Genomic DNA, 13665 nt, shown 5'->3' with positions numbered 1-13665 from the left:
GGGCGATGAGGGATGAGATGAGTCTTAAGGTGTTGAGTGAGTGAGTTCCAGTAGCGAGCGTCGTTGTAGCTTCGGGGTTTGGTTGGGCACTGTCTTGGGACCCCTAACAAAGTTCCGGCGGTGCTACTTCGAATGAGAACTCACTTCGCACCTTGCAAAACAATTCAATCGCCGACACAAGACGACAACAACGTCTGCTCAACGACCTACAATTGACTCTGAGGAGGAAGACGAATAAAGAAGATGTCCAAGCAGGAGAGCGACACGGCGAAGAAGTCGTCGACAGAAGATGACGAGCCTGATGACTGGTACGTAGAATGGACCTTTCTTCTGCTCTTCTCAACTCGTCGAGTTTGTCTTGTCTCATACGGCAAATTGATGTTGCTCACGATGTAGAAAGGCATAAGTAGACGAGGAAAACGAGCAGAGAGAGACAAGTAAACAAGAAGTAAAGGCTAACAAAACCATGCAGGGACAAGCGCATCTTCAGCACGGGTTGCGCAGGTACGCAACGACTCCCCTCTCTCTCCGGATCGCAGCGGAAAAGATCGCGAACAGACAGTTGGATCACGGCGCTAACTTTGGAATCCACCTTGGTTGTCTCTGTAGACGAGAATGCCAAGTTGACAGATTGCTATTTCGAGAAGAAGGACTGGCGGCAGTGTACGGCCGAGGTATGTCTGCTTCCTCCGAATGTTCTTCTTGTCTCGCGCTGCAATGAGGTACATGATGAACTAAAGCTGACAATGGTTGATACTATCTTAGATGGAGCATTTCAAGAGCTGTTGGAAGCAGCAGGGCAACGATCGCCGGACGGACGCAAAGGATGCGTGATCCAACTCCGAGAATGAGTCTTTGGTCCGCTATCTGAAGCTTGTACACCACTTGTATCAACAACTGTAGATTAAAAATCATCACGAAACGAATCGCAACTCATCTCATTCCCGTTGACCGTCTCACTCACTCACTCACTGCCAGGCTTAAAGTGGACTGACGCCAACGAGAACAGAAAAAGTCGCTCGCACAGTGTTCTAGCTCCAAAAACGTGGCCCAAGCTCCCGCCTCCCGGGCGCCGCATTCACCCGCGCCGACCAAATTCATCAGTCCTCCTTCATCCTACACGCCGCCCCGGGAGTCTATGAGCATCATCGACACCGCGCAACCCTCAACCACCTCACTCTCGCTCTCTCTCTCCCGCCCGTCCCTTTCTCCCACGCGCGCGCGCGTGTCCCACAGCTCTTCAACCCTACACCCGGACACGCACTCTACCCATTCCCACGCCACTCACTCCTCAGCCGGAAAGTCGCATACTAGACAGACCACAATGGCCTCCTTCACCGTGCGCCCCCTCCTCCGCGCATCGCGAACAGCAACAGCAACAGCCTTCACCTCCGTCGCGCGCATAGCCACAACCTCGCGCTACAAAGCCGCCTCCGCGACCGCAGCCGCCCCGTCCCCCGCAAAGAGCACAACAACCTCAAGCTACGCCAGAAAGACACCCTCCCCAGCCGCGAAGGCCTCGAAACCATCCTCTTCCCCCTCAGCAGCAGCAGCACCTAAACCCACACCCGCGCCCGCGACGACAACGTTCCCAACAGCACCAGCATATGTCCCTCCTCCTCAAACCCAGCCCTCAGATACACAACAACAGCAAACACCGCAGCAGCAAACACGGCAACAACAGCAACAGCAGCAGCAGCCAATAGACTGGTCGACATCCTACCACGGCCTAGGCACAGCCCGCTTCCCGAAGGAAGTAGTCGATATCCTCCTCCAACCCGTCAACCCGTCCGACGTCGAGGTCAAACCCGACGGCATAATCTACCTCCCCGAGATCAAGTACCGCCGCATCCTCAACCAGGCCTTTGGTCCCGGCGGGTGGGGCCTCGTACCCAAGGGCGATGTCGTCGTCGGAGAGAAGGTCGTCACCAGAGAATACGCTCTCATCGCGGAAGGACGGTACGTGTTTTTCCATGTCCTCGGACTTTTGCCCCCCAACCCACTCGGACTATCCTGAAGTCGCATCAAGCAAAGCAAAGCTAACCCGCAAACCCACACAGCTTCATCTCCCAAGCCCAGGGCGAAAACGGCTACTTCTCCGTCGAAAACCTCCCCTCCGCCGTCGAGGGCTGCAAATCAAACGCCCTCATGCGCTGCTGCAAAGACCTCGGCGTCGCCTCGGACCTCTGGGACCCCGTCTTCATCCGCCAGTTCCGCAGAGAGTACGCCGACGAGGTCTGGGCCGAGCACGTCACCACCAAGCGCAAGAAGCTCGTCTGGACGCGCAAGGACGTGCCGCTGGCGTACCCTTACAAGAAGACCAACTAAAAGTGTCTGGCGCTCAAGGACGATAAACCTTGAAAGAGGACAATTCCGCGCTGTTAGGGAATGTGACGGGTATCGTGCGAGCCCGCAAAGACCTTATGGATAAAAAAAACTTGTATAAATAAAACTAGATGGGTGGGATATGTGTAAGACGGGTCGCAAGAGTAGGAATCTCAACTGTAATATTAGACGTATATCATGGCCCTCCTCGGGATAGGGGTAAGGGCTGTAGATGCATAGACCTTTGCATAGCGGTCAATCAAAACATTAGGACACAATCACGACAGAGGCCACTCTCTCAGGAACGGTGGTCGGCTGTTGAAAGCGACTCCCAGGTCTATTCAGCCCCCCTTTGGTTGGGAATCGTGCGGGAGCGCAGGCTTTTGCTGGTCCCGGAATGACATCCACTCTCGGGTGTATCATAAATCGACCATGACTCCATATCCCTCGCCCAAGCCGAACATCTAAATCATGCAAAAGTCACCATAAACCGCCGCGCAAAGAACTCCATTTCCCACTGACAAACGCCGTTGTCACATCCGAAGGACGGCAATCACTTGTGCACGCCCGAGCTAGATCCACCCTCGGGATTCTCAGCCGTCGGTGTAGCGCCCCATCCCCACGGCATCCACGACGATCCCCCGCTAGTCTGCCTCCGCCTAACGGATCCGTCCTCGTCATCGCCACCGAGGTCCTCGGCCCCGCTTTCGGCGTCAATCTTTTCGAAATCGGTCTCACTCCGCGATTTGCTGAGTCCGCTGTGCGCGCTCGGCGGTCTCTGCGTCACTTCCTCCTCCTCGCTGCCGTCGAGCTGCATGCTCCCCAGGGAGCGGCTAAAAGTTTCGGGATGCGCCGACGATGACGTCGCTGCCTCCTCACGCTCGAGAGCCTTGAGGAGGAAGGCGAGACGCTCACGCTGGGCGGCGATGAAGCTCGTCCTCTCGCCACCCTGGAGGTTCGGCGGGATAATGGAGCCGGACTTGGACAGGTCCTGGTGCTGTCCCCCACCGGTAGCGGCGGAGTAGGCGCCGGCGAGGAGGTTGTAAAAGTCAGCGCCTGTGTGGCCAGTTCCGGCAGCGGGAGCCCAGCGCGCGGCGGGGACGCTAAACCGGGCGAGGAGGGACTGCGTGTAGGACTGCGGTGGGTGGCCGGCAGGAGCGGCTGCAGCGGAGGGCTGGGGCGCGGGTTCGGGGTCGCCTGGGGGCAGGCCGAGGACGTTTGTCTTGATGAGCTCGATTGCGCGTTTGAGGTAGGCGATGCCGGCGGCTTTCAGTTTGTCGTGGGCCTCGGAGATGAACTCTTCGATTTGAGCCTCGTTGTCTTGCAGGAAAGGGTGGACGTGGGTTTGGTAGATGATGCGGGCGCCTTGGGTTTGGGGAAGGACGAGGTAGAGGAGGAACAGGAGGCGGATATAGGCGTAGAAGGGGATCCTGTGGCTGGTGTTAGTGGTTGGTCGGAAGAGGGAGGCTGGATGTTGGTTGCAGTCTGCGAGTCAAAACGTACCAGACAAGGATCCATTCAGTCCAGGACTCGACGAGGAGTGCGCAGGCGAGGACGACCCAGTACATGAGCCATGGTGTCAGTTGTGCCGGGTCGGAGGTCTTGAGGGCCTTGTAAGAGGCGAAGAGGGGGAAGAGGAAGGAAGCGATGGAGCTGTGAGGTAGAATATCATGTTAGTCGAGCGGTTCATCGTATCCCAGCAGGCCTAAGGCTGAAGGTTGAGAAATTCAAGCCGCGCCGAGAGTGTCATGGATGTCATGGAGGGGCGGCGTTCCCCCATTGCGCATGCCTGAAGGAGAGGGGAACTCACGATAAGAGGTGGGCGAATATGTCAAACATGGTTGCGATATGAGGGCTCGATAAGGTCGTCAAGGTGGAGAGGAGGTAGAGGTGTAAGAGGGAAGAAGAAGGTTTGCTCGGAACTAAAGAAGAGATGGAAGAGTGTTGTCGGCACAGGTAGCTTTGCACGGCTCGGTCAGCGCGCGCAGCTGTCGCAGGGAGCACAAGCCGACGTCAGGCGGGGGGGCTGACGGTATGGGATGAGCAGCGAGGGGTAGCGTTTGAGGTTGCAAGGTCCGTCTAGCTTGATAGGTAATGTGTGAGTATCGGTAGGATCTCGACAATGAGTGTCGGAGTGACAGACAGAATGGAAGAAAGAAAGAAAAGGGTTCAACCAAAAGCTGTGGAGGAGCAAGCAGATGGAAGATGCAGGATTGCGGATGCGGACGGGTGTGTAAGGCAAGGTACACGGCAGCTTACACAGCAGACAGCACGCGGAAGCAGCAACCGGCGCTCGGTGCTCGCTGGGGGGCAAGGTAAGGTGGGGTCCCTGAGCACGAGGACAAAACAGGCGGGTGTAGCGGGCATCACGGGCACTTGCCGTTGGATCCAAGGGTCAAACGGGAATGTACCTGCCGCATAGCATTAGGTGGGAAAGGTACCTTACATACCCAAAGTAACTTGACTAAGGTAGAATACCTAAGGTACCTAGTAAGGCGGGGGGCGCCCGGTGAGAGATCTTGGCTTTGGTGCTTTCAGCGAGATGCAATGCGATGAGGTACCTCGGTGGACGTCATCGAGGGGCTGGATAAGGTGCGATAAGGTTGTCGTCGGTGTCAGCTCGGGCAGGCGATAAGCCGATAACGGTGAGCGTTCAACGGATGAGGTAAGCTGCGGAGAGGAAGGGAGCTGAAACCGGACAATTGGAAGGGATGAAGACAGGGAACCTGCTGATTCGTGACACCGCTCTCATCTCATCGTCCCGAGGCAGCCAACTTAAAGAGGTCTTTCGAACTGTCCAACAAGGCTCACCGAGGTTAGAGACGGCCCTCTAAATACTCACGAGACCTTCTGGTCCCCTCGTTTTCAACGCCCCTGTTTGGCATAGATGGACATGTGTTCATTCGCAGCAAGGTCTGGTTCCTGGCTTGACTCACCGAGCAAACATGTTCCCTCCATCCAACGCTTCTAGATACAACGAGTCCTTGACTACCGTCTACTGCGTACAGCCTACCGGTACACCCAAATACCTACAACATCCACGACCGATACAGGCACCGTGTTTTGCATCCAGGCATCCCCCTAATCTGAGCGCCATGTGACGTCTGCTAGCGCCTTTCGGTCCCGCCCGACGATCGGGGCCTTGTTCCACCTTACCGCTTCTCTCCGCATCTTGCCGCTTTGGGACACAACCCACTCATGGATGCTCCATCTTCACCTTTCACCGGGACTTGTCTGTTGCATCAGCATCGCGAGATCAAATGCCAGATACTCGGGTCCTGGTGTATGATGCGGACGCGTTGTCGATGGGAGATGCCACATCTCACCTCATGCCAGCGTGGCATTCGTGGCCCACGTACGCAATGCTCTTACCCAGGCCGTCGGTGCCTGATGCGGCCAGTCATCGCGGCCGCGTGTAATTCCCAGGCACCGGCTTTCTGAGATGAGAACAGGTTGGCCATATCTATCGAGGACACGGTCAACGAGAAGAGTCGCCGGTTGCCAAGTCTCTCAAGCTAATCGCACTGAGATCCATCAGATCAAGCAACCCATCACTCTCATTTCTACTCTTCATGCCAGGAATTCCATCAAAGACTTGAGTCGAATTGCACAACTCCACGAGGCTCTATAGTAGTCTAATAACTCATCATCTACAAAGTCTGGTTTGGACCAGACTTTCCCATCTCAACTCACTCTCAATTATACGCCACCACATTATCAATGGCACTCTTATTCAACCCAGGCCAATGCTTCTTCCCCCACGTAAACCACAAACTCACCGCCCCAACCACAACAACAACATAAATCGGCCCCGCATAATTCATCTCCGTCCCCGTCACCGGAATCGTCTGCGGGAACGGCAACCACACGCTCAAATACATCGACCACAGCAGCGCATACACATTAACCGGCGTGCCCCAACCCTTGGGCAGCGACCACCCGCCATACTGCACCTGATACTCGGATCCATGCCCGATCCGCCCCGTCAGCCTGGCGTGGAGCATACAGGAAATGGCGATGATGTACGAGCCATACAACCCCAGCGACGAGAGCGCAGTAAACGCCGAAAACACCGTCGCCGTCGCGTTGTTGCCCACCGTGAAGAGCGACAGGCAGGTGACGATGACGCACGGCAGCCAGACGGACCGGATGGGTACGCGGTGCGTCGGGTGGATCTTGGCAAAGTACCGCGGCAGGCCGCCGTCGCGGGCCCAGGCCCACGTTATGCGCGACACGGACGCCAGCGAGGCGGCGACGACGCAAAAAGTGATGACGAGGAGGCCGACGACCATGGCTGTGCCCGCAGCGGGACCCGCGGCGTTGAAGAGTAAGGGGATGATGGGGTAGTCGGAGCTCAGAATCGCCTCCGTCGTGGCCGGGTCGCCGCCCATGCCAAACAGGATGGCGAGGATGATCCCGTACGAGAGCACGCCGTTCAGGATAATCGTCCACAGCATCGCGCGCGGAGCAGCCTGCTTCGCCTTCTTCGTCTCCTCCGCCATGTGCACAACACCATCGAACCCAATGAACCCCCACGCGGGGACCAACATGCCGATATTCCAGCTCACAAAGCCATTCGTCCACCCGGAGGAAACAGTGCGCTCGAAGAAGACAAATTCAGCCGAGGCGCGGGGCGCGAGCGTCAACAGCACGACGACGAAGACGAGCCAGAGGACGACGTGCAGGACGCCCGCCAGGAGCTCCATCCAGGGGATGGTGCGGAAGGCGTACATGTTGATGAGGGCGCAGGCGACGAGCTGGGCGATGATGACCATGGTGATGTGCCAGGGTTGGAAGGTGTACGAGGGGTAGTTTGTGCTGACGAGGCCGATCATGATGTTTGCTTCCGAGGCGGCGGAGCCCGCGAGGGCGGAAACCCAGGCGAACCAGGTTACCCAGCCCTGCATCCACTGCGAGGGTAGCCGATGTCAGTCTGGATTCCGGGAAACGCGTGGTGAGAGAGAGAGACATACCGTGATGAACCGCCGATGCTTCTCCGGCGCAAGGAAATGCGTCCAGTGGTACTGCGCCCCCGCAATGGGCTGGATGGTCGCGAGCTCAGCCATGGAGAGCGCCTGCGCCATGGCGCCGACGACGACGAGAACAATACCCCACGCCAGCGTCTGCGGTCCGCCGTTGTAGAACGTCGCTCCCATGTCCATCGCCATGACCTCCCACGAGGACATGAAGATCAGGGCAAAGGCCAAGAGCTGCCAAAAGGAGAAGAGACGCTGGCAGCAAGTACCCGTGTCAGTTGCCGTCCGTGACATCGGTGAGGAAGACTGCGCTTGTGACTTACCCTGAGCGTCGAGTCGCCCGTGCCGCCATCGGTCGCGTATGGGTAGGCGCCGCTCTCGTGGTGGTTGTTCTTGGCGCCGTCGTCTGTGTTGCCCGGAGAGCTCGTCGTGTTGACGGCGTCGTAGCCGCCCTTTTGCTGCTGCATCTCGACAAGGTCCGCTTTTGCCATGATTGCGGCCTTCTCTGGAAACTAGTCCCCCCTTCAATGCTACAAAAAGTCGGGAAACCTCAAGTAAGGAAGCCGCCGTGACCAAGTCAACTAATAATCAAAAAGGAGAAGAATAGCTGCGCAAGAAACATTTTCAACACCACCCAAGAAAAAGTGCGCGCGATCTGTGTAAATACCATCATGCAGGTAAGGATACACGCCAAGACAACTAGGCGATCTGGACCGGCAGACTTAGACTAGACATGCAGTCCCCCCTCTCGCACCAGTCCGACTCGAGATGCTCGGTACGTGGTGCGATGCGACCCTGAGACCACCTGGTTCCAGGGTATCCAAGATATCAACGCCGTCCCATTGGTGTGCTTGTATGGTTTTCACTGAAGAAAGCTCCCATTGCTCCCATGGTTCCAAGCTGCCCCCCACCCGGGGCCTCGCACCGGAATCCGATCAACGCTAGCAAGGGGGGGGTTTTGGCGATTGCCTAATCTTTTATTTATTTTTTTCGCCACGATTATGAGCCGTGGTGGGGTTTCTTGTGAATCTGCAGTAATGTCTCGGGCGAATCTTGTGGGAAAGAAGGGAAAATGGCCCCAATGCAAGTTTGTTGTATGGGGGGGGTGAGGTCGCATCGCGATAGTGAACGATGAGCTAGCTCGGCTCATGTTCGACGAGTAATTTGTGGATACACTGCTAGTGGCAACGGCTGGACTAAACTTAATCTACCAAAGATTGAACTTTTGCGGTTTGCCTGCTTTCTTCGCGAAATCTATTGTATGTGTATAGCTGGTCGTGGCAAGCAACAGGTGTCGTCAGCGTTTGCGATGAAGCGGGAATCGATTGCGCTACTTTGACCTCTCTCTTCAAGTCTCCTCGACTCGAGAAGAGCATTCGTCTGAGATCGTGGCCGAAGCCGTGACGGGCTTGCTCGATGACGAGGGTAAAGGGGGCAACTAACACCACCCACCCGCTACACCATCTCCATCGCAATGTTTCTCATAGAAGACTCGGAATACGAGTCCCTCAATTGCAGCTTGTAGGCACTCAAGTAGCCCCGTAAACGAGCATCTCGGCCCGTACCGACTACCAAAAGCGCCGGTAGGCTTCCTCCGAGGGATGCTTGAGCTTGGGCAGCGACTCCCAAAGGGCGGAGGGACAAGGCAAAGAAGAAAGTGAATGCACTTTTGAAAAAGACGCTCATTGTGAGAGTCGTTTGGTAGTGGATGGCTGGCTGTGAGGCTTGGAGACGAGGGATGGGTGCTGGGGAAGCGAGGTTAACTGGGCCTGAGGCTTTTGGGTCGGTCACCTGGCAATGATATAAGCGTGCATCGACAGACTGTTCTTGTTCAATGACCCAGTCATACTGAACATTCGATTTGTGTGAACACAGCGCGCACCATGGTCTCGGTGGATCCGAGCGGCTGATGGGAGCACTCGAAGTTGGAATAAGCTTAATTCACGACGCAAACCCTAGTGGCTTGTGAAGAAGACGGGACTTCTGTTGCTAGTTTGCTAGTCCCGTCTTTCCACCCTCACCAACTCACTTCCCAACACCCTTGATAAGATCAGCCGCATACTCCGCAACAGCATACACGGTGGCCTGCGTATGCGCCGCAGGCAACATCGGCATAACGCTCGCATCCACAACCCACAACCCCTCAACGCCATACACCCTCAGCCCACTATCCACAACGCCCCCCAGATCCCGCGGCATCATCGCCGCCGTGCCGACCGGGTGATCGAGGCTCGAAGACAGCCACGACTCCCGCATGAGGGTCTCAATCTCAGCGTCGCTGGTGACGCCCGGGCCCGGGAGGATCTCCACCGCGGCGAGCGTCTCGACGCTGGGACTCGCCATGAAGGCGCGGGCTTTGGCGACGGCGCGGAGGAGGAGGAGGGTGTCGATTGGGTTCGAGAGGGTGTTGAAGTCGACTTGTGCGCCGCCGGCGCCTGGGGTGGAGGGTCCGGGGTCCGGGTTCGTGCTGTTGATGGTGATTGTGCCGCGCGAGAGGGGTTTCTGGAGGGCTACGGGGACGGATTCCGCGCCGCCCCAGGTAAATTCCATGACGCCTGCCTTTGGATTGCGGAATCTCTGGCTCAGGATCTCACGCTGGCGGTTGAAGCCCTCGAGGAGTGCCGGGTTCTCGGCGTAGACTTCAGGAAGATATTGCAGCGGGTCTTGGGTTGTGACGGCGTCTGCGATGGCTTGGTAGTTGTCTGGATCGAGGTCTTGGAGGGATGTGAAGACGACGCGGTTTCCCCAGGCGTGTGTGTGTGGCCCGGTTCTGTTGGCTTCGTACTCTGCCCAGGACTCGTTGTAGAAGGTTTCGTTGTTCATGAGGGTGGGATTGATAGATGTGTCGTTTGCAACTTTGTAAAGAGACATGAGCTTTCTGACAGGAGTTCTAAAGTGGCTGTTCAACTTACAATCGTAGACCATGAAGATGGAAGGATGGTCCTGGAAGTTCGCACCAACACCTGGTAAATCAACCACAACCTCAATATCCAATGACTTCAACAGCTTCTGAGGCCCAATGCCACTCAATTGGAGTAGTTGAGGGGTGTGGACTGCGCCCGCGGCGAGCACCACGTTCCGAGACTCCACGAACTTGGTCTCGGAGCCATCACGGCTGCCAATCACTATGCCGGTTGTTGTGTTGCCCTCAAATCTTATCGCTGCACCGTAGTGACGTATAAGCAGATGTAGATTCTCGCGGGCGCTGACTGGATTGAAGTACGCAGTCTCAGCGGTTGATCGAGTCGCGTTCGGACCGCCAGAGTTCTGCGGGAGCCATGCAATGCCGACGTTGTCACCGTCGGCACCGTCTTTCAACGTGGGCGCTTTGATGTCCTGAGCCCATGCTTGTGCCATGAGAGCTTTTTGGTGACATTAGCAAATTAATCAGCGGGGACATGACTCCGTCAAGAGGGCACCTCACCAGACTCTGGCCACTGCCACGAAGGAAACCCGACCTGAATGGGACCATCGCCATACGCATTCTCGCTCCATTCGTACCCGTACTCCTCGACATACTCACCCACAGGCGGCGCGAACGTAGACGACTTTTGGAAATATTTGAAAAGGGTCGCCCAGCCCCAACCGGGGTTCCCAAGGGCCTCCCACGCATCATAGTCGGCTTCAGAGCCACGGTCCCAAGCCATTCCGTTGACGGTGGAGCCTCCGCCAACCACAGCACCGATACGAAGGCGAGATGTTCGATTACCAAGATGGGTTTGAGGGACCGACGTCACGTTGTAGAGGCGCGCCGACTGGTCGTATGTTGCAAAGTAGGGCACGGTGACGTTGATTGTGTTGGCAAAGTCTCCGTATTCGACGACTAATACCGTTTCTGAGAGCACACACAGTGAATCAGCATCAGATACGTTGGATTTGAGACTACTGATGACGCTGAGACTCACTTTCGGGATCTTCGCTCAGTCTGTTGGCCACGACCAGGCCGCTTGTTCCGCTCCCAACTACGATAAAGTCATACTGCTCAGCGATTGAGTCGAAAGTTCTCTTGACCTGCTCAGTATGTTGTCCTAGCACTGAAGCTGTCGCCAACAGGAGTCCAATCACTAGTTTAGACGCCATGCTCTGTCCGGTGGTTGAGGAAATCGGAGGCGAACTTCGTGCATGGAAGAATAGCGACGACCGGCCTCAGAACAACTCCCCATGTCTGACGGAAAGCGCACACTTTAAGTACGTTGAAGCCAATTCTTTGGTGCAATCCAACAATGATTGAATGAACATCTGCTCACCTTGCTTATTTAAGAACCCCGCACCGGTGATGTGCCAATGCAACATCCCAACTGTATTCTGCAGTGCGACATACGAATCGGTGGGCAGGGCCTCGGGATAGGCTACTAGATGCAGTGTGCTGAGTTCTGTCACAACGGAGTAATGATACGTCGACGGAGGTTGTACCGATTGTGGTATGATCTCACTTTGCATTGCGGGTAAGATTTGCATCGGTGAGCGAAAGAGCCCCATCTTACTCAAAGTGACCGGTGAACTTTCCACACTTCTAGAAGGCACAACCCGTATGTCATTAGTCTTGGGATAACTACTCCATTCATTGCGTTAGTTCATCTGATCCAACCCGTCTCGCATCTGTCATTTGCTCTGGAGTGGGTTGCTGCCGGCCCTTTCGAGGCAATGGCTTCCTGATAACCTCCACTTCGCGATGCATCCAGATTGCCCGAGCTTCCATACTCGCTCTCAACGCTCCATCCTACCGGCTCCCTTGGAGTCGTTTCGCCGCTCCCGCCTGCAGAAAAGCTGTATGCCTTGCCGGTATATCCCGGTGGTCGAGGCCAAACCTTTGGTATGGCCGAGAGCACGCTGCTCATGCTTCTTTTCTTGGGGACGGGCTGAATGACAATTCGCACCTGCTCTTCTTCGGAACTTTTGCCACTGCTGCCTTCGGTTCGCGGCATATGACAAGGTCGATCGTAGGCTACAGCGTTAGATGTCGGCCGATTCATCATAGCGGTAGCAGCTATGGCAGATGTCATGTAACGGTCGTCTTCGTTCAACTGAAGATGTCGCCTGCGTTTGGACCTTTGTCGACGTATGCAGAGGAATAGCAGGATCAGAGCTGTGAGAGCAAAGGTTGCGCCTACAGCGACGCCTGCGATTACTCCAGGACTCAACGATGGCCTGGCAGTGCGCTCAGTTGGAGGAAGAAGAGTTTCCGTAAAGGGTGGAACAGCCGTCGTCGAAGTTGATCTCATAGAGGGACTACTGCTCGCTGCGGGCCCAACCCTCGCTGAGTTACCGTCATTGGTCACAGGTGATGGACTCGGAAGTACTGAGGATGATGTAAAGGTACTGCGAGGAGTATCGAATTCTGAGCGGATGCGACTGCTCTCGGGTGCGCCTATAGTGTTGGAGACGACCGAAAGCTCTGTGGGTTCAAGGGCTTTTGGCGTCGTTGCCGTGACAGAAGAAGATTTGAGGCCTACAAACGATGGAGTCTGCTGAGCGCCATCGCTGGAAATGACCTTGTGGCTAGCCGGTGGAGATGGTGCGATCGCAGGTGAGTTGGAACCTCCATCCTTAATGGGAAGGGTCGTGGTTGTAAAGATCGTCGACGTCAGAGTAGGCGTCTTCGTCACAGAAACGAATGTAGGTTCGAAGATGGTGACAGTGCGGACGATGGTGCCGCTCGCCACTATTGTGGTCGTGATCTCGATGGTGACTACGGAAACCCTATTGATTGAAGCTGGGGTCTGCCTCCGAACAGGAGTCCGGTGCGATGAGAAGCCAGCACCTTCAAGATAGTGCGTGTCGGTCGAGGATATTTCGGAAATCGCCGTTTGACCCGATGCGATGGCGTCTGCCGCGTCTCTCACTGCAATATTTCGAGGTTGCGACGCGGTAACGATATTCGTCTCGAAGACCAGGGTGGGATTGATGAAAGTCAAGGTCTGCTGAAGAGGCGCCCAGATCACTTCGGTTCGGCTAGCAAGCTCGACAGTCACCGTTCGGACAACAGTGACGGTGGTGACTTGAATTGTCGCTTCAACGGGTGGTCTAGACCATATGGTTAGCGTCAATCTAGGCGCAGTGAACTTTGTACTTACGTGAGGTTCTGTCTCGCCCACATCTGGTGAAGGGCTATATCATCCTGCTTCTGGCTGGCCTTCTCTTCTAGCAGGAATTTCCCGGCCGGAGCGCTCTCAGGCTCCTGGGGAGCTCGAGTCGTTGCCAGAGTCTGCAAGTATCCGTCGTCCGAGAATGAGGTCAACGATGGCTCGACAGCAGAGTGACAGAACGTGGCGAGATTTGCGTCGGCGATGGTTGATATCAAAAGAAAGATCATGAAGCCGCGAAGCTTCGCCATGGTTGCTAGATGGATCGCATATCCTCTAGT

At 56.0% G+C, this 13665-nt stretch overlaps 4 protein-coding genes across 4 annotated transcripts; 1 reads left to right on the top strand and 3 right to left on the bottom strand.

Annotated features, from left to right (window-relative positions):
* Positions 1–17: 17 nt before the first annotated feature.
* Positions 18–2328, top strand: CLUP02_16718 (uncharacterized protein; the record flags this gene model as incomplete). Its single annotated transcript, XM_049295636.1, has 7 exons — positions 18–40; positions 113–192; positions 224–392; positions 473–674; positions 766–830; positions 1036–1959; positions 2061–2328. 7 exons carry the CDS (start codon positions 18–20, stop codon positions 2326–2328), a joined length of 1731 nt encoding a protein of 576 aa, XP_049152783.1.
* A 550-nt stretch (positions 2329–2878) lies between these two features.
* CLUP02_16717 (HVA22 family TB2/DP1 protein) lies at positions 2879–4164 on the bottom strand (the record flags this gene model as incomplete). Its single annotated transcript, XM_049295635.1, has 3 exons — positions 2879–3755; positions 3829–3978; positions 4136–4164. The coding sequence occupies 3 exons, from the start codon at positions 4162–4164 to the stop codon at positions 2879–2881; spliced, it is 1056 nt and encodes a 351-aa protein (XP_049152782.1).
* A 1529-nt stretch (positions 4165–5693) lies between these two features.
* CLUP02_16716 (LPXTG-domain-containing protein) lies at positions 5694–7792 on the bottom strand (the record flags this gene model as incomplete). The annotated part of the gene is made up of 4 exons (XM_049295634.1): positions 5694–5840; positions 6105–7235; positions 7299–7556; positions 7625–7792. The coding sequence occupies 4 exons, from the start codon at positions 7790–7792 to the stop codon at positions 5694–5696; spliced, it is 1704 nt and encodes a 567-aa protein (XP_049152781.1).
* Positions 7793–9326: 1534 nt separating this feature from the next.
* CLUP02_16715 (GMC oxidoreductase) lies at positions 9327–13635 on the bottom strand (the record flags this gene model as incomplete). The annotated part of the gene is made up of 6 exons (XM_049295633.1): positions 9327–10663; positions 10726–11136; positions 11207–11341; positions 11549–11674; positions 11890–13325; positions 13376–13635. 6 exons carry the CDS (start codon positions 13633–13635, stop codon positions 9327–9329), a joined length of 3705 nt encoding a protein of 1234 aa, XP_049152780.1.
* Positions 13636–13665: the final 30 nt, after the last annotated feature.

This window comes from Colletotrichum lupini, chromosome 9, assembly GCF_023278565.1.
Source record: "Colletotrichum lupini chromosome 9, complete sequence".
In the NCBI taxonomy this organism is placed as follows: domain Eukaryota; kingdom Fungi; phylum Ascomycota; class Sordariomycetes; order Glomerellales; family Glomerellaceae; genus Colletotrichum; species Colletotrichum lupini.
The sequence above is the reverse complement of the archived record's forward strand: the minus strand, read 5'-3'. Positions and strand labels throughout refer to the sequence as shown.